Source organism: Protopterus annectens, chromosome 6.part0 (assembly GCF_019279795.1).
Source record: "Protopterus annectens isolate FY-2018-M chromosome 6.part0, PAN1.0, whole genome shotgun sequence".
Classification (NCBI taxonomy): Eukaryota; Metazoa; Chordata; order Ceratodontiformes; family Protopteridae; genus Protopterus; species Protopterus annectens.
The window spans coordinates 867268209-867290450 of record NC_056737.1 but is presented as its reverse complement, the minus strand read 5'-3'; the positions used below and the strand labels follow the sequence as shown (position 1 = coordinate 867290450).

General features: G+C 36.2%; 1 protein-coding gene across 2 annotated transcripts in view; it reads right to left on the bottom strand.

Annotated features, from left to right (window-relative positions):
• The window catches only part of MOK (MOK protein kinase), a 969382-nt gene that overhangs the window by 427813 nt on the left and 519327 nt on the right, over positions 1 to 22242 (bottom strand). For both annotated transcript variants that reach the window (XM_044074537.1, XM_044074539.1), the window contains one exon: positions 2331 to 2509. In XM_044074537.1, coding sequence (XP_043930472.1) covers positions 2331 to 2509 — 179 coding nt within the window. The remainder of the gene's footprint in view (positions 1 to 2330; positions 2510 to 22242) is intronic.

Sequence of the window (22242 nt, the reverse complement as noted above, 5' to 3'; positions counted from 1 at the left end):
TAGTGCACAGAAGGGAAGTTTTTATTGGGTTGCTGCATGTTTATTAATTAGCTATGCTCATCTCTGTTTTTTGGTTCTGGTCATGGCTGAAAACAGCCAACTAGCCAGCTCATTTACTTGATTAACAATTGTGAGCTAAACAGATAAAAATAAATTAACTCTAATGGCTGCATTTGTACACACCATCTAAGGTATCACCTTGCAATGAAAAAGGAGAAGGAGGGAGAATGAATGAAACATCTTAAACTTTATTCTCAGCAACACGTCACTGTGAGTTCATACTTAATGTATGATCTGCTAGCCAGCTGAGAGAGACAGAAAGAGTTTCTCAAAGAATTGCACTAGATTAAATCATGAAACATTTTCAGACAATGATGAGAAGGGAGATTGAAAAGAGAGAAAACTGGGTTTTTGCATCTGTACATATTCTGATCTATGCAAGGAATAAACTAACTTCTAGTTGCTATTGGTTCATGCAGGCTCGCAAATTTATAGGCCAAGAGTTATAAAAGACTGCACTAAAGATCTCTTTGAACATCATTAGATAAATATTTGTAAATACTCGGCATCTATGGACATTATAAAAAATTATATTTGGTTTTAGGTGTCATTATAATAAAACTGAGATGTGCTTTGTTCGTCTTTGTCTCTGGGTCCATGCCCCAACCCCAACCAAAGTAAAAGCAAAAATGGAGGAAGAAAATAAGATGTCTCAAGATGATTCTTAATGCTGAAGATCAAAACAAAGAAATGGACCTGAGTTTTAAAAGACTGTAATAGACATGCCTTTTAGTTAACAGGACTTCTGGCCTTTTCTTTTACTAAAGGACCTGAACATTTTTGGACAGCCATGAACTTTCCTTTTAAAAGACTTTATCAACTCTAAGAATAATTAAGTAAATACTTTATTTTCAAACCTTTAAAAAGACCAAAATCAGGTAAGAAAAATGCATTTGTAAAACGCTGGCATAGTCCCTTGTTGACATCTGGAATAAATTTACTGAACATTTTTTTTCCAAATGGTAGACTGTCCTATTATGTTATTACCTGCTGTGTGATAGGCATTACTTTCATATATAATAAACTGTATTCGGGTCCTTAGTGGGGGAAGTGTTCCAGTAGTCAAGCAGGACAAGTAGCAAAAAGCTGCTTCACTAATGGTCCATCTAGGCAAATTTCCCTCTCTATGACTGTTTTACATGCATTACAGTTTAAAATAATTACATCCGATACTGGACCTATTTAAAGAACTTTATGTAAATACAGCAAAGATTATTTTTATAATTTTACAATATAAAGTATTATATACATACATACATACATTCATATGACTGCCTTGCACACTTTTTGAGTTATGTATATTTTTTTTATTTTTGATAAAGTGGTATAAATGTTTAGTTTGCAATTATATAAATTGTAGAAATCACGTATTTCTATGTTTTGTGATTTTGAAGCAAACTTTGCTTATTAGTTTGCAATTATACTTACAGAGTCTACAGGAGTGGGAATTAGACATAGACATTAATTAACTGAACTCCAGGAATGTTATGAAATATTGTTTAACTTTTTATAAGAAAACATCTTCAGATGACTGACTAGGTGTGGCATATAGCCATGTTTTTTTATGATGATATTTTTTTTTCCTCTAGACACATTTCTGTTATAACTATGTAATCAAATTTATCTTCACCCCATGTGTGCTGCCACATAAGGAAGCTCCTTATCATTCTTGCTGATTCTCCAATGCCAGTTCATACCTCAAAGCTGGACTATTACAGCACCTTACACCTGTGCCACCTACAGATGCCACAAAATGCAAACATGTTTTCTGATATCCACTAAAGAGACCACTCTTACTGCTGCTGCTCATTGCACTGGCTTAAATTAGGTGGTATATTTCCATTAAAAGGAGCCTGACTCATAAAGATGTACAAACTCATAATCTGTATATTCAAAAGCACAACTCCAGTTATGTTCTCCTTTCCATTCTCCCACTGGATCTATCACTGGGGGTCTATTACAGGTTCTCAGGATTTCAATAGAAACTGCAAGTTATTTTCTTACATTGCCTTAGACTTGTGCAGACCTATCTGCTCTTAATTTCCATAAATTAAACATCTTCATTATTATTATTACTGTTTTACATGGTATTTTTTTAATTTGCACAGCATCTTGACAACAGGCATTTATTAAACAAAAATAACTTATTTTGTGTTTCTAATTAGAATTCTTGGTGTAAAACAAGCATCAAAAATACTGCAATATTAAAAATCAGTAAATATTGTAAAGAAAATATCGTAATAAAAGTCTGTGTTAGAGTTGTTTTGTACCTTGTTATTTCAAACAAAACACAGCCAGCACTCCACACATCCATTTTGTAACCATAAAAGCCATCTGTCAGAAGACACTCTGGAGCGCGGTACCAACGAGTAGAGATATATTCTGTGAATGGTTGCTTGGAATACACACTTCTACAGGAACCAAAATCAGCTAACTTCAAGACGTCATTCTGTAAATGATTAGAGAGAGTTTACTCCATGTTTCTGAAAAGTAGAAAAACAGTTACAGCTCTATGTACTGCCTCCAAGAGTCATAAAACTGTTTTCTAAAAAATGGTAGACTAGTACATTCAAACAGAAAGTCATGAATTATTGTTTTAGAGTTTATACAGAAGTAGATGAATCTTACTCCTTCACACCATGTTTTCTATTTCACATGTACCACAGTGTCTTTGCATTTTAATGGTATTTCTTTTATTTCAGTCTAAAACTTTTTTAATATCTAAACTCTGACTTGTTTTCTTTCTCAAATGCAGATTCTAAGCTGAAATACAAAACATTTTCCTAACTACTATAGTAGATTTTTAAGTGTCTGTCCTATGCAGAGTCACAACTTGAAAACAAAGTTAAAAGGTCAAAAGACATTAGAAGTATACAGAAATGCAAATGGTATCAACTGTGACACCAACTCTTTGAGATTCATCTTATGATAAATATATTACCAGGTCATATCTACAGAGAATGCCTTCATCAGTTATAATCAGTGGGACATTCCCTCCTATTGACATGTACATGATGACATAATGTAATGACATAAAAAGAGGGGAGTCTGCACTCTGCTTCAGTCCTTTAGTCCTTCACCACCTACCAAATACCAAAAATGGTTTAGAAAAAGGAAGATCTGAAAAAGCCACATACAGGCAGGTACAACAAGCATCTACAGATATGCAAGTTTCCGCTAGTGTGATGCAGGGAAACAGAACTGTAGTTGATACATTATATAAATATTCACTCTTCTCTGATGCCTTTTGTTAGCAGGTACTACATATATAATACTTCCTGAGCGCTGATATGTTTTAGAAGTGTGTTGAGACTAACTAATAAAAGGAAATAGCTCCCAAGCAACAAAATTCTACCATCTCATTAGGAGCTTACAAGCATCGCCACAAGAGTAAAAAAAAATGTCAGAGCTGCTGCGACAACATACTTCTCTCAGGAGGCAACATCAAGACTGTTAAGTTTAATTAAAATGTGCTATCTGATAACAAATGTCAGCAACATAGATATCTTGCATCACAATGCAATTAAGACATGCTGCGTAATCTGCTAGTCTTTACTAGACTATGATCTCGTAACACTGACAATGTACTGCTACACAACTAAATAAGCTAATAAAGCAGAGTGCTTGTGTAATGGATTTATGCATGCATGTTTTTTCCCCATGAAAGAGTGCCCTCTACTGGTTTATTCCTTGAATAACATTGACAGTGTTTACCCACACAGTGCAACAAGTTAACCAAACAATGGTTGTGTCGAAAAGGCACATACATGTAAATTGCAAGTGTTTTTGCATCAGAGTACTACTCCTTCCCTTTATTCTACCCTCAGAATGCCATACACAAAGAAAGTAAATCAGTATACATTCTCCTTCTGCTTCTGATCTATATCAAATTCAAGTTTCTACATATTCTGTCTGTTCATTATTTAATATTGTTTGCATTAATAATACAGAAACCTTAACTACATACATTTTAATACAAACCTTTACTGAATTACAACCAGTGTATATAGCAATGGATTCCTTATTTCCTTTCAGGATTTTTTCATTGTTGTATTACTAAGGGTTTACTCTTTAGCTTTTTCCTGATATGTACTATTTTCATTGACATGTGCTTATTAATGATAAATGAAACTATTTTCAGCTATTCTTTATATTCTTCCTGATATGTACTATTTTCACTGACGTGCTTATTAATGATAAATGAAACTAATTTCAGCCCAGTTAAGACTATACCAGTAAAAATGCAAATAAATACATAAATACATAAATAGATAAAATAAAATAATCAACATGTTTACTTCTTCATCAATTACAATATTCAAGTACTAACCAAAAAACAGCAGGCCTTTGAAGCTACTGGAGTTCCCCAGTTTAGTGGTAACAATACATAAGTAGATTAACCAAGCATAAATTCTTGAGCTAAAGGAGCATTTATAAGTTATGATCTCCTTTCTTCATGCTAAGTAAGACTCTGTTCTTAGCCAAGCTAGCCTTCTTAAAGGCTACAACTGGCATGGCATTTATTGCAGTATGATCTACAGCATCATACTGCAACAAATGCCATGCCAGTTGCAGTATGATGCTATAGATCATACTGCAACAAATGCCATGCCAGTTGCAGTATGATGCTATAGATCATACTGCAACAAATGCCATGCCAGTTGCAGTATGATGCTATAGATCATACTGCAACAAATGCCATGCCAGTTGCAGTATGATGCTATAGATCATACTGCAACAAATGCCATGCCAGTTGCAGTATGATGCTATAGATCATACTGCAACAAATGCCATGCCAGTTGCAGTATGATGCTATAGATCATACTGCAATAAATGCCATGCCAGTTGCAGTATGATGCTATAGATCATACTGCAATAAATGCCATGCCAGTTGCAGTATGATCTACAGCATCATAGGCACACATCAATATATGCACTCATATTCTGTCTACGTTGCCAATAAAGCAATTATTTTTGTCTGAATGTGTGAAACTACTGTTAGGAATAAACTGTGAATTTTCTTGAATTTGTGCTAAAATTGACCTCTGACAAAAAGCTATGGCAGCCAGAGTTTAACACAGTGTCTCTACAGAAGCACAGGAAGCTTACAGTCCAGCCTCCAATAACTGCCATCTTTTAAAAATCTTTATTAAATTATCACTTAAGACATAAGCAACATACATTAACAGAAAAGAAAACAAACCATATTAACATTTTTTCCATTTGCATACATTATACTAAACATTTTTTTATTCAAAATACATTTATTTATTTATTTATTTTGTTTATTTATAAAACAAACCATATTAACATTTTTTCTATTTGCATACATTATACTAAACATTTTTTTTATTCAAAATACATTTATTAATTTTGGGGGATAAACAACAGACAACATACACAACAAAACAGAATTTTATAACAATCTAGGTATAAAACAACAATCTACAATCATACACAACTATGTACACTGTTTACAATAACTAAACATGGCAGATTGTTAAGATATCATTTTAGGTCACTGCGACATCTCTAAATTTATTTATTTTATTTTACGTGTTTACCGGGAAAGTCTGACTGGACACAGTCCCATTTTCAGTGGAGGCCCGGGGAGAAAAGCTCCACAATACAATACAGTACATGAGAAAAGAAAAAAAAATAGAGCATACTTACAGCAAACATACACAATATGTTAGAGATTAACAATTCTTATAGTAGACAATCATTGTGGTACATAATAGCTTAAAACAGCATTTGTATTATTTTTATAGATATAAGTTTTGTCAAGTAAATATCAACGGGTTCACAAGCTTTCAGGGGAACTGTTTATACTTAGCTAGACACAGAAACATTCTCTTAGTTTGGGTTAGCCTGGTGAGTGGCATGAACATAGCCAGGCACTTAAATAGTGGGTTTTCAGGAGTTGGTTTTCAGGAGTTTTTTGAAATGAATAAAGGATGTGGTAGAAGTTATTTGGCTTGGTAGTGTGTTCCAGGTTTTAGCAATGATGTTGGCAAAGAGGGATTTACCGGCATCATTTCTATGTTGGATGACAGTTATGAGGTTCTGGTTACTAGATCTTAAGGCTCTAGAGGGAATATGAGGCTGAATTAGATACTGAAGTGCTGGGGTTTTCTCAGGAAGGTAGTACAGTTTGTGTGCTATAGAGAGTTGATTGAGTAGAAGTATATGAGGCAACAAAAGCCAGTTAAGCTGCTTAAGGGATAGACAGTGGTGAGACCTATATCTCAGTAGCAAACTTAGCAATCTTGTTGTAGCAAGATTCCATTTTATTTAGATTGGTTTGGCAGAGATTAATCAAGATGGGAGAGGTATAGAGGAGGGTGGATAGAAGATGAGTCCTTGTGATGGTTGCTTTGGTGTGTTTAGTTATAAACTGTTTGTTCCTGTAGAGGAGTCCAAGTTTTTTATTAACTCTTGATGGTTTGTGCTATGTGGATGTCGAACCTCAGGTTATTGTCCATTTCTACACCTAGCAGTTTAGTCTGTGTAGCTGGACTAATTTTAATGTTTTCTTTAGAGTAGATGGCTAAATAACTATTTAGGGGAGGAGATCTGCCTGGGCTGAAAATAATTAGTTTGTTTTTTTTGGGATTAAGAAGAAGTTTGATGTTAGTGAACCAAGTTTTCTCTAGGGTGAAGTTATTTTGGGTTAGGGTTTGTAGTTCACTTAGGGTGGGGGCAGCACATATAAAGGTGGTGTCATCTGCGCACTGAACTACTGAGGCAGTGGGTGAGGATGAAGACATCTTGTTAGTAAATAAAAAGAACAGCAAAGGGTCAACGATGGATCCTTGAGGAACTCCTATGGGTAACTGGTAACAGGAGGGACAGTTGTCCCTGCCATAGGACTGCTTGCTGATGGCCAGATAATTAGCTGTTGAACCATGATATAAAGGGGGACTTATGTTTAGGGTAGATAGAGTTTCAAGAGGCATACTGTGATTTACCATGCAAAAGGCTTTTGATAAGTCTAAGAATATGGAAGAAACAAATAGACCCTTGTTTCTATGATGGTTAACTATATTGGTGAATGATAGTAACGCTGTGGTGGTGCTATGGGAAGGTCTAAAGCCATGCTGGGATATGGAGAGTAGGTTGTTATTTTGGAAGTACTGCATTAGTTGATTATGAACAACTCTTTCTAATATTTTGGATAAAGGTGATAGGATTGCTATTGGGTGAGCTCTAAGGAGTTACCTCCTTTGTGCAGTGGAATAATATGTGATGTTTTCCATGAGGTGGGAACTTTGCATTTTAACAGAGATCTATTTATGAGAATAGAGACAGGATAGGCTATAGCTTCAGCTGATATCTAAAAGAAGTCTGCTGGTAGCATATCAGCTGCTAGAGTGGTTGGTTTAAGTTTCCTAAGGAGTTTAGAAATTGTCTTGGTGGACACGGAGTGAAGGTGAAAACTGGCTTTATTGTTTTGTATATTGGGATGGGTTGGTGTAGTTATTGGTGTGGGACTGCTAATGCTATTTTGGGCATTGGCAAGGGTCTGGACTGTTTCGATAAAGAATTTGTTAAATTGAGTGGGAATGTTTTCATGGTTATTTGGTAGCACACGGGTTGGAGTAGTGGACTTTCCTGGGTGTAGTATACCATTTATTGTGGCCCAGAATTTTTGGGGATTGTGAGCATATTTTTCTTGCATATTTTTATAGTAGCTAGATTTGTCTAGTTTGATTTGTTTTTTGGCTTTGTTACGGAGCTATAGATAGTTTTGTCTCAAAGTAGTGATTTTGTTTTTTTTTTTATATTGAATCCAGGCCTTCTCCCCTTCTTTCATTATAGTTTTAGTATCCTTTCATAGCCACTGGACATAGTTAGTTTTTATTCTAATGGTTCTGGGGGGGGGTGCATAATGATTTAAGAGTTTTATGAAGGTTGTGTTAAAGTATCCGATGGCTTTGTCTAGAGATAGTTGCTTTAGTGGAGTCCAGTTGCAGCTTTTTAGTGCATTGATGAAGTCAGTAGCTGTAAAAGTCTTTTTGTTTTGAACTACTCTGAGGATAGGTTGGCTGATGGTTTGGGATCTGTTCCTAATTAGGTAGGTTGGATGATGGTCATCTAGGGTATCTGGAAGACAGCCAGATTGCCGTGCAAGAGTGGGGTCAGATACCAGGATCCAGTCTAAGATGGACTGGCATTTGGATGTTTTGTCAATTCTACTGGGGATGGTTATAGTTTGGGTAAACCTGTGGAGGTTAATAAAGGCAGAGGGATTATGACTGGAGCAGTTAAGCCAGTCAATATTGAAGTCCCCTAATAGTATGGTTTCATGTGGTAGGGAGTTGGAGATCCAATTAAACAGGCTTTCCATTACAGTGATGTTATTGCCTGGTGGGATATAGCCACCTGCAATAATTATGTGTTTGTTGGAATTTATTTTTAACTTGGCAAGGATTAGTTCTACATCTTTGACTTCTTGGTTATTGTAATCTATTTGTTCTATGTTGAGATGATTTTGGAATAATATTGCAACACCTCTGCCCTTTTTCTCTAATCTGTCTCTTCGGATAATATTATAACCGGGGGCAGTAATCTCATTATTATGGTGCTGTGGTTTGAGTCATGTTTCAGTTAACACAGCGATATCTGGTTTGTATAGCGATAGTAGGGCATGGAGGTCCTGAATTTTGTTAAGTATACTTATTGTATTAATGTTTAAGAAGAGGAGAGCTGAGTTAGGTCTGTAGTATAGGGGATGTAGCTGATTTGAGTTTGGGTTGGCTGATGTTTTGGGTCCTGGATTGGGGTGTATGTCTCCACTACAAGTGAGTATATGGAGTAGGTGTAGACAGAGTTTGATTAATTTGTGAATTATTTTAGTTTGCTTTTGAGAAGAGTGGGGATTAGTTTTGATAGTCAGTTTATTGCATAAATAAGAGAAGGCTTGGGAGAAGGTAAGTTTGCATGGTGATATAGGAAAGTTTTTTAGTTTGATGGGACTGGCTATGGATTCTGTTTGCCATGGGGATGTGGTGTGGTTATGAAGTTGAGTGTGGTAGGAGGACAGGATGGAAAGTAGGAGTAGGGTGAAGATTATTAATGGATAGAATAATGTTTTTAGTAGTTGGGTTAGATATGTGTAACTCATGTTATTTAGTTTCAGAAAGAAAGGGGTATATGCAAGGGTAATATCTAAAACTGTATGAGATTGGTGTTGCATTAAAGGTACACTATAAGAGATGTGGTGGAGTTTGTTGTTGATGGGGGAACAGATTTGAAGAGATAGGTATTTGAGAGTGTGAGTTATCTTTTATGTGTTAGGGAGCAGCTGTATGGCCAGGAAGCATTGGTCAGGCAAAAAGTTATGAGTTCCTCAACATAGTTCGACAACCGCAAACCCAGAATAAAAAAGAGATTAATGTCCATGGAAATGTATAAGGAATAAGAATGATAAAAGTCCCCAAATGTCCATATAGTAGCGTTTATGCCACAATCTTATAGACTAGAACACAGAAGCATAACTAATTGTCCAAACGTCAACCATCAAAAACAACACATTTGAGCTCTTGACTATGCTTTTCAATAAAGGGGCTTTGTATACAAAAAAAAAAAAAAAAACAAAGGATGTATACAAAATGTGAAGATGCAAAAGCACTGCTCAATGATAAAGAAATGGACCTAATATAGATACACCAGTCAAATTATGCATACATAACAAATAGACTGGTTATCTATGAGAAATATTATTGTTTTATAATGGCAAAAATATTGGTCTATACACACTTAATTCACCGGAACAAAAAATCGCATATAAAATCTAACTACCTTTTTTAGAAATAAAAATCCAGTATAATAAATATGTTTTTAAGCCCAGTGATGATATTGTAACATAAAGCAACCAAATTCACTGCTGATTCAACGACCTAATGGTTCATCGCATAAATACTACAAATAGAGCTTTCAGCAGCATTTAATTGTAAACATATCAAAGAGAGAAAAGTACAGAGAAAAAGTTTTAAAAGGAGGAATAAGACAGTGAACTAACGGAAAGTGGTTAGTACAACACATATTTTAAAAAAGTCCATTGATTGATAATTGGGAGCTAATTACAAGATAAATGTTTTATCATTATCTGCCATTGTTTAGTGTTCTTAAATCCTTCACTGCTAAAGTGATGAGTGGAAATTATTTTAAGAGCCTTCAAATATTTATTTAGATTTATTACAAACTCGGTCCAGTTCATAGAATCTAGATTTAACTATTTTGGGGATATAGATAACTTGAGCAAAGAAAAACAAGTAATAAGTATGAACAGGTTATCCCTATGCTCATTAGCAAAGGAACTATGTAAAATTGTTATTTGCCATGGCATCTCTTTTATTTCTGACAGATAGCTGTAAATTCTAGATATCAACATTTTCCACATTTGATTAGAAAATTTACATTGTCAAAGAATATGAAAAATGGCAGCTTTTGTAACATTACAACACAAGCAATTACTACATAATGATAGGAAATATTTGCCTTTTTAAGGCAGAAAGATAAGAATTACTTAAAATCTTAAAAGGAGTGAAATATAGTTTTTAAAAGGGATGTACTTCAGGCTAATAATTTTTGACTTGCAAATATAATTATTACTAAGAAGTTTAGTACCATAAGATGACCAAAGTTTGGAAAATAAGTATTCACATGTATATTTATAAGTTAAAGCTAACTTATATCCCTTGGATAATGCTTTGTTTTGAAGCAGAGTATTTAATAAGTTAATGTAGGAATTTTCTGTGTTATTTGATATGAACAATCATGTTTAGTTTTGATTAAAATTAATATTTGATTTATTACTCCTAAATATCCTTGGGGTAGTCCCATACATACCTTTATTTGTTTTGATGAGTTGATGGAGCAGAAAACAATCCCATATAGTTTTGTTTCTTCACCTTGGAAAATTGATGAACTCAATCATTTGATTAATAAGCAGGAAATGTGGATTTTTCTCTATGGACTGGAGTAAGAAACCAGAAATCTTCCAATCCTATTTCGTAAGTGTTTAGTAAGCATATATTCATTATATCACCAAAAATCATATATTTTCAGATTTTTAACATTAGCTCTATTTAAAAAGGGTAATGAAAAAGGATTACATGAGTATGATTTAATAATTTTATACCATATATTCACCCAACTCAGTTTCCAGGTGCTTTCACGAAGCTTCAGGTTAATATAATCTGCTTATTGTAGCTATATGATAATAAAGTTCAACAGTCATTAAGATCATATCACCCTGCTTTTTGGAAAGGTAAGTCTGCCACATTTAATGTGAGCAGACTTTGGAGACTGTAGAAATGTTATTAAAATTGACTCCATAGATTTGAAAAATTTCAAAGGAATGTATTTATTTATTGCAATGATATGGAACATAATTCTTGGAAAACATTCATTTTAATGTGCTACTTTGGAGAGAAAAGAAAAAAAGAAGTTATGTATTCACCATAATGTTCCATGTGAGTTGTTCATCTTGCCTTCATTCTTACAGATGGGTTCCGAGCCGATCCTTGGCTCAGAGTCGGCCTACTACAAAGCTTGAGGTCTTCACACAGTTCGAGGCCCAGTACCTATCCCATGATGCACCTGGAGTTACCTCAGATCTTGTTTGCTCCATATAATAATACCATATGTCATTCTATCACTCTTTAGGAGAAAGCTATAGAAGATTTGAGCAACCAGGAAGAATCTAGTATCTTGGTCCTTGAAAAACCCTGGAGGGGGATTGAAGGGTGGGTAGTAAGAATGAAGGTGAGATGAAGAACTCACATGGAACGTTATGGTGAGTACATAACTTATTTACATGAAGTTGTTCTATCTTGCTGTTCATTCTTACAGATGGGTAGCGTCCCAAGCACCATCTTTCTCGGGTGGCTCACAGGAGTATGTTTTTCAGGACAGTAGACCCAAAGGAGGCCCTGTCCCTGGAGGCCTTGTCAACTTTGTAATGAGTGATAAAGGTATGAGGTCTTGACCAAGTGGCTGCTGCACAAATATTGTCTATAGTAAGCCTAGCAGAAAAGTTAGAAGATGTGGACACTGCTCTGGTAGAATGAGCCTTAATTTTATGTTGTAAGGGCGTATTAGCAGCTGAATAAACAAATGTGATACAATCAGATAACCATTTAGACAGAGTTGTTTTTGCCACTGGCATACCTTTTCTGGAATCTGAAAAGGAAACAAAAAGCTGATCTGATTTTCTGAAATCTTTTGTTCTATCCAAGTAAAATCTGAGTTGTCTATGAACATCAAGCTCGTGCAGCATGTACTCTAAGTTGTTGGTGTGTTTGGGAAAGAACACTGGCAAATCTATAATCTGGTTCAGATTAGTTTCAGTACAAACTTTGGCGAGAAAGAAGGGTTTGTTAGTAGGGAGACTCTGTCAGCATGGAAAATCAGAGGAGGCTTTATGGACAAGGCCTGAAGCTCTGACACTCTACGGGCAGAAGTGATGGCTACTAAAAAGATAGTCTTCCATGATACAAATTTCAAATCGCAGGAGGAAGCTGGTTCGAAAGGTGGGAGAATAATGCGTGACAGCTTAAAATTTAGATTTCAAGGGGTATAAGGGGATTTCACAGGTGGTCTGAGATGAAAAGTCCCTTTGAAAAAGGCTTTGGATAGTCTGTGTGACATTATGTTCAATCCTTCAAAGCCAAGGTGAAAATTAGAGATAGCAGCAAGTTGAACCCGAACTGTTGCTGCTGCAGCCCCTTTATTGAAAAGCATAGTCAAGAACTCTAATATGGAGGCAATAGGGGCTTGGTAGGGATTAATGTTATTTTGAGAGGCCCATAGAGAAAATATTTTCCATTAGCTAAGATATAGTTTCCTAATACAGGATTTGTGAGAAGATAACAGAATCTGCTGCATTTCATTAGAGAGGTTATAGAACCTGGCTATGTTGGGAATTGGAGCAGCCAAGCTGTCAATTTCAGGGACTGAAGAGAGGGATGAAGATCCCCCGACAAATGCATCATAAGATCTGGAACTGGGCCCAGAATCCAAGGGTCTTCCAACTGATGAAGTCGAAGGAAGGGGAACCAAATCTGACAAGGCCAATGAGGGGCTATTAATATGATTTTTTGCTTTCTGTAATACTTTGGGTATCAAGGGAATTGGTGGGAATGCATAGAGGAGACCCGGAGGTCAATCGTGTACAAGTGCGTCCCCTGGTGCTTCTCCCGGAGGGGGAATGAGGGCAAAGTAGCTTCTGCATTTCGTGTTCATGTTGTTGGTAAAACGGTCGCAGCAAGGCTGGCCCCACCTGTGGAAAATTTTCTCCGCTACCTCTTTCTTGAGGGACCACTCGTGAGGCAACAAAATTGTTCTGCTCAGTTTGTCTGCTATCACTTTGGATTTCCCTGGGATGTGCGTTGCTAACAGGAAGCACTTGGAGGATGTAGCCCACTGCCATATTCTTAGGGCCTCGCAACAAAGGGGGTAGGACCTAGTTCCTCCTTGTTTGTTCAAGTACCAGACCACTGACATGTTGTCTGTCTGAATTGCAATTGTTCCCGGAGGAAGAGAATCCTGGCAGTACTGCAACTCTAAAAGTACCGCTCTCATCTCAAGGACATTGATATACAGATGTGTCTCCTGTTCAGTCCATGTGCCTTGGGCTGTTCTTCCCTGAAAATGCCAACCCACCTTATCAGGGAAGTGTCCATGGTCACTGTAGCCGATGGTGGGGGTAGAACATAAGGACGACCTATCGTTACATGAAGAGAGGTCAACTGAAAAAATATTTAGATCTCTTACTGCTTCTTACTGCTTGCTCTTGCTGTGGGATTTGCTGGCTGGATTCTGCTAAAATTCAAAGTCTAGTTATATTTGCATTCACAGTCTGTCGCATACAGAAACTTGCAGAATATACACTGATGAGAGAATATACTTTGCAGCATCAACTTTAGAGAGCAGTAACCAATAACTTTTTATAATAAACCAAACTGGACAAACGTTGCAGCTTAAAGTACTGTTCCAACTTTACTTCTCATATAGTACAGATGATGTGACAGATATAACATTTACCTCAGGACTTGTGTCCCTACCATACCTCTAACATAACTAGATTTAATACAGACTTTTTATACATATTTTAGTTAAACACACACCCTCTTGGTTTTGGAAAGATACTGCCTTGATGACGCAAATGCTAACACATCTGTTCTTGTCCAAATGCTGATAAGTAAACTGTCTTCAAGAAAACGCCTTGTGGATTAGAAAAGCACATTTTTAAACTTTCTTAGAAAAGCATGTCCTGTTGTCCAGTGAAAGCAGATTACATTCTTGTCACGTCTGTAAGAAGTCAGCTTTCTTGATGTGTGTGTAATACACTCATAAGCAAGTTCCTTATTTTTTTAAGCCACAGTCTTTTGTATGGTTGCTGATCACATATTACTAAACTCTGTTTCTGTATTTAAGCAAACTTTTTCTTTCAGCATATTTAATATCTAACAATTCCCTCTGTTTTTAAACATACTCAAAACATTTTATACTGATATGTATTTTTTATCACATTATGTAGAAAACACAAGAAACAAACTTTTAGTCTTCTTTTGATCAAAATGCAATTTTACATAGTTATTAAGTATCACTACCAAAACTGAATGTATTTAACAACTTTTTCTTTTGCAGACCATTCTGTGAAAATATTTTATCAGTTATGAGCTGTGTCTGCTTTAGTTTAACTTGATTAATTTATTCTTTTGCAATTACAGAATTTAATTTATGACTTAGAACTGTTTCATTAACTCTTTGCAACTTGTTGAATTAACTATAAGAGACAAGAACCATGTGCTACTGCAAGCATTTATACACTACTGAAAATATACAGTTGCAATGTCATTTTAACCATAACATTATGATCATGTCTTTGAACTGCTCATTAACATCTTGGTTGACAGTGAAGTGAACATAAAGTACTGAACTGGGCTTAGATAATAAATATTTGAAAGCAATTATTTTACTGGGGTAAAACCAGTGATATTACAACTTGACAAATTACTTTTAAACTTATTACAATGTATTCTGTACAGTATGCAATTTACACAGACTGTTTGCTATTCATGCATTTCAATCTAGCAGCTATCCTGAACCCAATTTTTTTAAAACATGTTTTTTCACACATATTTATTGCTAGACATTAATTTAATTTGTACTGAATTCTTCTGTATTTGTACATACAAAGACTATAAAGTAAATTTAGTCTAATCTTACAAATTTAATAGCATTAATATTAAGCAAAATCTTGGAAAATGTTTATGTCTCTTTAGAAATATCTAGTGGAATTGATACCAAATCCATATGTCCTGTTATTTTCTTTTTTATACCAACATTGTTTTGTCAAAAACATATTAAAAAATAGTAACCATTCTTGCTGAATTTATACATATCTTTACTTTCTCTTATATATCTTTAATCAATTTTAAGCCATCTCTTGTTTTTTAAACCATCTGTTGTATAACTTTACAGTTTAACAGGTTGTAAATACAATTTAATACTAAAATATCTTATTCTGTCAGGTTCAATCTGTTTACCAATATTTCTAATGCACTAATACCTGTTTTTTCCTCCCCCTAAAAGAGTATTGTTAAGAAGGAACTTCTGCTCTTAGCTTTATTTCAGACCCTTTTGCAACACATACTGCTCACACAGTGTGTAAAACTGATAAAGTACCCCTGCATGTGAGCATTTTAGAAAAACTCAAGCCACTTGTCTAGCAGTCTTGTTTCTTATCTTATCTTTTCAACATTTCCTGTAACTATTCATCCAGTTTAGGAAGGTCTGAGCTCACATTTCAGTTAACCCTTTTTAGCATTTTTCCTTTAATCATATATATTTTTTAACTTTTGATTTCAGTATTTTTATTTATTTATTTAACTGTTCTGACATTCATTTTACAAAGACTGTTTGACTAATACCATCCGTGATTTTATTTATTTTTAAAATTCAGAACTTTAACTGTTTGGTGTGGTGTTACTATACAATTATAAAAAAATGTAAAAAATAAATAGATATTAGCTTAACAAACACATTTATATATTTACATTATTTATATTTGCTGGTGTCTGCCTGTTATTCTTGTGTGTTGTATAAAAAGAAAATACATGCATGTCAGTCTTGTGACTTTAAATCATTACTCTTATTAACTATTTTTATTTAATTTTTATATACAAGAACTGTTTTGTTTACCTTTTGACTATGCTATGAGAATGTCAGTCATATGCTCTACTTTACTGTAGTACTGATAAATACATTGCTTTAATTGAATGGAAGTTTTAAACATTTGAGAATGATTTGTCAGATCCTATCATCCTACCATGTAAGCTTAACCATTTTCAAAACACAAACATATAAAATATATCTCTTTTGTACAGATCAGCTGTAGTTTCCTACTCTTTCCCAATGTATGAAGGAAGTTAGTCTCTGTCAGTTCAGCTAATCTATTTTCTTCATCTTGTAACTGTTGTTTAAGAGTCTCCTCATGGTCTGCCTGATATGTCTCAGGAACCTGTTCTGCTGAATCTGAAACTCTTATGCACTTTTGAAAAAATGTTTGTATAACTTGTCTAAACTTCCTGAACTCATTGTGTCTCTTTTTTAGAAGTTTACTACATTCCTTTGTAACAAAATGTACTAGTGGTCTTGTCAGTAACTGATTTGACTCGCATGTGGTGACAGGACATAACTGTTCAACATCTGAATATAATGGAAACACTTTAGCCTTAGTTAATTCTTCATCATGAACAGATCTGTCTTCACAGTCTATTGTTTTATGACATAATACACAAAATGCAGTTTTTGTTGAAGCACACAATAAACATTTGTTATATCTCACATGGTTTTCTTTGAGATACCAGTTAAATATTGTAATACATTTGCATAATGCCTTACTATCAACCTGCCCTACTAAGGTTTTACATTTACTAATATGCTGTGTTTACCAACATTGCAATTTTTTACATTTGCTTGAATTATGCATGAAAATATCCATACTGTCTAATTAAACATCCAAACTGTCTAAAATATGCAAACTGTCCAATATCCAAACTGTCGAATAGCATCCATACAAAAAAATGTGACGTAGAAAAAAGTCTTACCAGTGAGCAAGAAAACAGGTGATCAGGCTGTTGTTGCAGATGGCTGGAAATTTTTCAGAGTCACTTGAGAAGCTGGTGAAGCACAACAGGCAGTGGACTGTTGAGCTAGTGGATATCCCCCTTTTCTTTAGTGAAATTATGGCACTGCGACTGGAACTTCTGTCTCACTCCGGATGTAAACGTCTAAAAAAACTTTACTACTGCAAGCTGCATAAACTGGAATACTTCTGTTCAGAATTGACACATACGTACAAATGTTAGTTACTGCAATTTAACTGAAGTAACCCTCTGCAGGGCTTACCATCACTCCCCCTGTGTTTGAATGCAGATTATAGGTTCAGATGCAGGTATTAGGTTCAAATGCAGATTTTAGGTTCAAATGCAGGTATTAGGTTCAAATGCAGATTTTAGGTTCAAATGCAGGCTAGCTTGCCATTGAAAAATTATTATATGGCGCTAGTCACTCAGCTGCCTCGCCACTGAAAAAATATTTGGCTCTGCTTACTGCTTCTTACTGCTTGCTCTTGCTGTGGGATTTGCTGGCTGGATTCTGCTAAAATTCAAAGTCTAGTTATATTTGCATTCACAGTCTGTCGCATACAGAAACTTGCAGAATATACACTGATGAGAGAATATACTTTGCAGCATCAACTTTAGAGAGCAGTAACCAATAACTTTTTATAATAAACCAAACTGGACAAACGTTGCAGCTTAAAGTACTGTTCCAACTTTACTTCTCATATAGTACAGATGATGTGACAGATATAACATTTACCTCAGGACTTGTGTCCCTACCATACCTCTAACAAAACTAGATTTAATACAGACTTTTTATACATATTTTATTTAAACACACACCCTCTTGGTTTTGGAAAGATACTGCCTTGATGACGCAAATGCTAACACATCTGTTCTTGTCCAAATGCTGATAAGTAAACTGTCTTCAAGAAAACGCCTTGTGGATTAGAAAAGCACATTTTTAAACTTTCTTAGAAAAGCATGTCCTGTTGTCCAGTGAAAGCAGATTACATTCTTGTCACGTCTGTAAGAAGTCAGCTTTCTTGATGTGTGTGCAATACACTCATAAGCAAGTTCCTTATTTTTTTAAGCCACAGTCATTTAGTATGGTTGCTGATCACATATTACTAAACTCTGTTTCTGTATTTAAGCAAACTTTTTCTTTCAGCATATTTAATATCTAACATCAACCACCATTGAAGATCCTTTTTGCAAGTGTTTGTGATCATTATGAGATGAGACATTGGGAGCTCTTGGTAAGACCATTGAGTGAGTAAAAGCCGCTGCAGAATCCGCATGTGCATGCGACCCAGTGGTACTGCTAATATTGCAGCTGCCATCAGTACTTCTGATGCTGAAGACTTGTCTTTGGATATGATATTGTAAACCTGCTGACGGAGTAGTAAGACTCTTTCTGCTGGAAGTCTCAAAGTGGTGGTGTCCAGTTCTGCTCTGATAAAAATTATATGTTGTGATAGCAACAAGGCAGATTTTTCAAGAATTTATTGTAATAGTCAGATGACTGCAGAGAGAAAGCGTAGTGTCCCTGGCTTGTATAAGCTGATGCCTGGTGGTGGAGGTGAGGAGCCAATCGTCTAGGTACGGAAACACCAGGAATCCTAAATGCCTCAGTTGAGCTGTGACCACTACCATACATTTGGTGAACACTTTGGGGGCTGTAGTGAGACCAAAGGGCAGGGCTCAAAACTGGTAATGATTGGCTCCCAGCCGGAAGCGCAGATGATCCCTGGATGGTATGGCCATTTTATATGGTAGTACGCATCCTGGAGATCTATTGAGCACATCCAATTGTCTTTCCCTAAAAAGGGAAGTATCAACTGAAGCATGACCATCCGAAACTTCTCTTTCTTGACAGATCTGTTTAGTCTGCTGTGGTCCAAAATAGGTCTCCAGTCCCCTGTCTTTTTCAGAACTAAAAAGAATCTGGAGCAAGTTCCGGATCCTATCTGGTCTGCTGGGACTGGCTGGATGACTCTTTTTCTTAGCAATGTTTGGACCTCTACTGTTGCCTGTTCCCTGTAACTGGGTGGAATGTCTGGGATTTGTGTTATCAATGAAGGGGGTGTGGTGAAAGGAATGAAATATCCTCTGGAAATTATACTTTGTACCCAACTGTCATTTGTTATTTTGAGCCAGGCGTCTGGAAACAAAGATAAGCGACCCCTGACTGCCTCCAGAGTAGGACAGTCAGGCCTCCTTTCAGGAGCACTGGTAGGGCTTCCCAAAGAACTGATCTCTGTCGCCCTGGTTTTGTGGACCCCCTCTGGTGCGGAGGGCGGCATCTTCCATTATTGCCCCCTCCTCTGCCCCTGGAGGGGGATTCAACACGTCTGTCCTGAAAGGCTCCTTGGGCTTTTCGGAACTGCATCTTTCCTCCCCTTTGACCCTTGGGGTAGGGTCTGGTAGGAGTGGAAAAATAGACTCCAATGGCAGACAGAGTCTTTCCTTCCTGTTCACACCTGGTCAAAGTTTCCTTAACTTTGGGCCCAAAAAGGGACAAACCATCAAAAGGGGTGTTGACAAAGGATGACTTAAAGGGCTCCATGAAGGAACACAAGCACATCCAGAAGTGTCTCCTCAGAGCAATTCCTGTACCCGCTGCCCTACTCATTCATCAGTGAAGCAGAAGCGGACACAGGTGGTTTTGGGGAGGAGGTAGCCAGACCTGAAGTCATAGATGTCTTAGGAGACATAACTCTCCTCATGACTTCGAAGGCACCTCTACTTCGATGAGAAGGGACTGATGGATCTGAGGAAACCGTCGATCCCACAGGCACCAGGACAGTGAGCTCCGAACCAGAGGTAGGAGCCAAGCTCATCCAAGCTGAAGCCCCGAGAGGCAAAGTCGGAACTGACAAGTCAGTCTGACTATCCTCCCCAGACCCAACCAGAGAGTGTTGGCTCCTAGACTACTCGATCAGCTCCGAGGACGTCCAAGTAAATGGGACCGAAGACACTGGAACAGGCGTTGGCTCCAAAGGCTCAATGATCATCAAGTCCGACTCCACCGACTCCGAAGGACCAGTATGGCGCAGAGGAGGAAAAGAAGTAGATGGTAAAACAGTCTTCGGTTCCGAAACTGTTTGGGTCAGAGCCAATAAAAATTTAGTAAACACCAGTGCCTGTAACAACTTCTGCACCACACGATCCATATCCAAATAGGAAAGGCTTATCAAGGACCGAGATGAATGGATGGATGGAGGTACTGATTGCAGGAGAGGCGATTTAGGCACTTTGGATACCAGTTCCAGGACTGAGGGCTGGCTCCAAAAGGACAAGACGCTCAGCTCCAAGGGCTGTGGAGCAGATGTTAATTTTTTTTTTTTATTTCTTTTTGATTTCTTTATTTTCGAGGAAGTAGAAGCCTTGGAGGACTTTGAAGATTTACTAGACCCATTCTGGTCACTCAAAGCTTCCTGAAATGATGGTTTGACTAGTCCTCTGTCAATTAGCTTTCTCTTTCTCTCCTGAAGGACCCTAGAAGAGAAGGAATGACAAATGGAGCAACTTTCCTGAAGGTGTAAGGCTCCCAAACAGTATACGTGGTTAACATGGTTATCCGTAACAAACATTTTCTGTCTACATTTTGGACATTTTTTGAAACCTGACTTAGGATGTTTATCCCTATCCTGGTCAGCCATAATGAACAGCACAGTAGAGTGAAAAACTACTACATTATACTAAAGACACACCCAAAAACTATCTAAATAAGCCCTGACCAAAACTACGGGCTAAATATCCTGTGACAAGTGTCACTTTAAACACACACACACACACTTTAACTAGATATCTAAGCACTTCTAAATATCAAAAACTTACGACAAAAATGTAAGTTATTAAAGGCACACAAGAACTATATAATGACACTAACTACACTAGAGATAGAACAACTTCACATCTGCATTTTTGACCATCTTTGCAGGTCTTTTTGAACTTCAGACCAACAATTATCAATGTTATGTTTTAGGTTAGATTTGTAGTCTTGATCAAATGTTATTCCTGCATAAGAAAAGGTTTCTTTTATTTTAATATTCCAGCTAATCATAATCAATTAAGGTATAGCTTGGGTCGAATAAGAAAACTGATGATTTATCAGTATTTAATTTGTAACTGGAAACTAAAGAAAATTATGACTACATAGTGTTTATTATTTTAGGGAGCTCAGTGTTAGGACTGGAAAAATATATGTTTACATCAGCAAATTCTGTTAATGTGATATTATAACCAAAACAAGATGGGATACTGTAGCATGAGTTGTGCATAAGCAAAAGAAAAAGAAGCTCAATATATAGATTAAACAAATAAGGAGAGAGAAGTCATCCTCATCTCGCTCCATTATTAATGTTAATAGATTTAAAGAGAGATTTATTTATGGATAAATAGGTAGAAGAATTTTTATATATCATTCTTATTTGGTTTATAAATGTATCTGGGAAGCCAAATTTCACCAATACTAAATAAATGAAGCAGAGATTTATCCTATCAAAGGTTTTAGAGACATCAACTGAGAGAGCTAGATAGTTAGAATTAAATATTTTGTTAAAAATTTGCAGTCTTTTCAAAGTAATGTTATGATCTCTTGTTTGTCTACCATAAACCCTGACTTATATTGGGAAATAATGGTAGTCAAAATTGGTTAAATTCTTTTAGTGTCTACTACTGAATTCATATCTTCCATATCAAATATTTCCACATATTTCTTCAGACATCTGCCCTCTTCTGTTACAGTTCTCTTATAGGTCCCCCCAATACATCCTCGCTACTGCAAATCAAGATCCATTCCCCACCAATAAGTAATTTTCCCTACTAAAAGCTGATTATTTCTTTCAAAATTGTTTTAAGCTCCGTAATAGCAGTTTTAGGTGGAACATAAATGCATGTCAGTGTAATCCTCCTCCTCCTCCTTTGCCAATAGCCACTTACTATCATAAATCTACCATTATTACCTTTTTTCTTCTTTCATAATTATTGGAGCCCCTCTAGCAATTAGTATAATTACTCTCTTTTTCTTTGTCCCTGA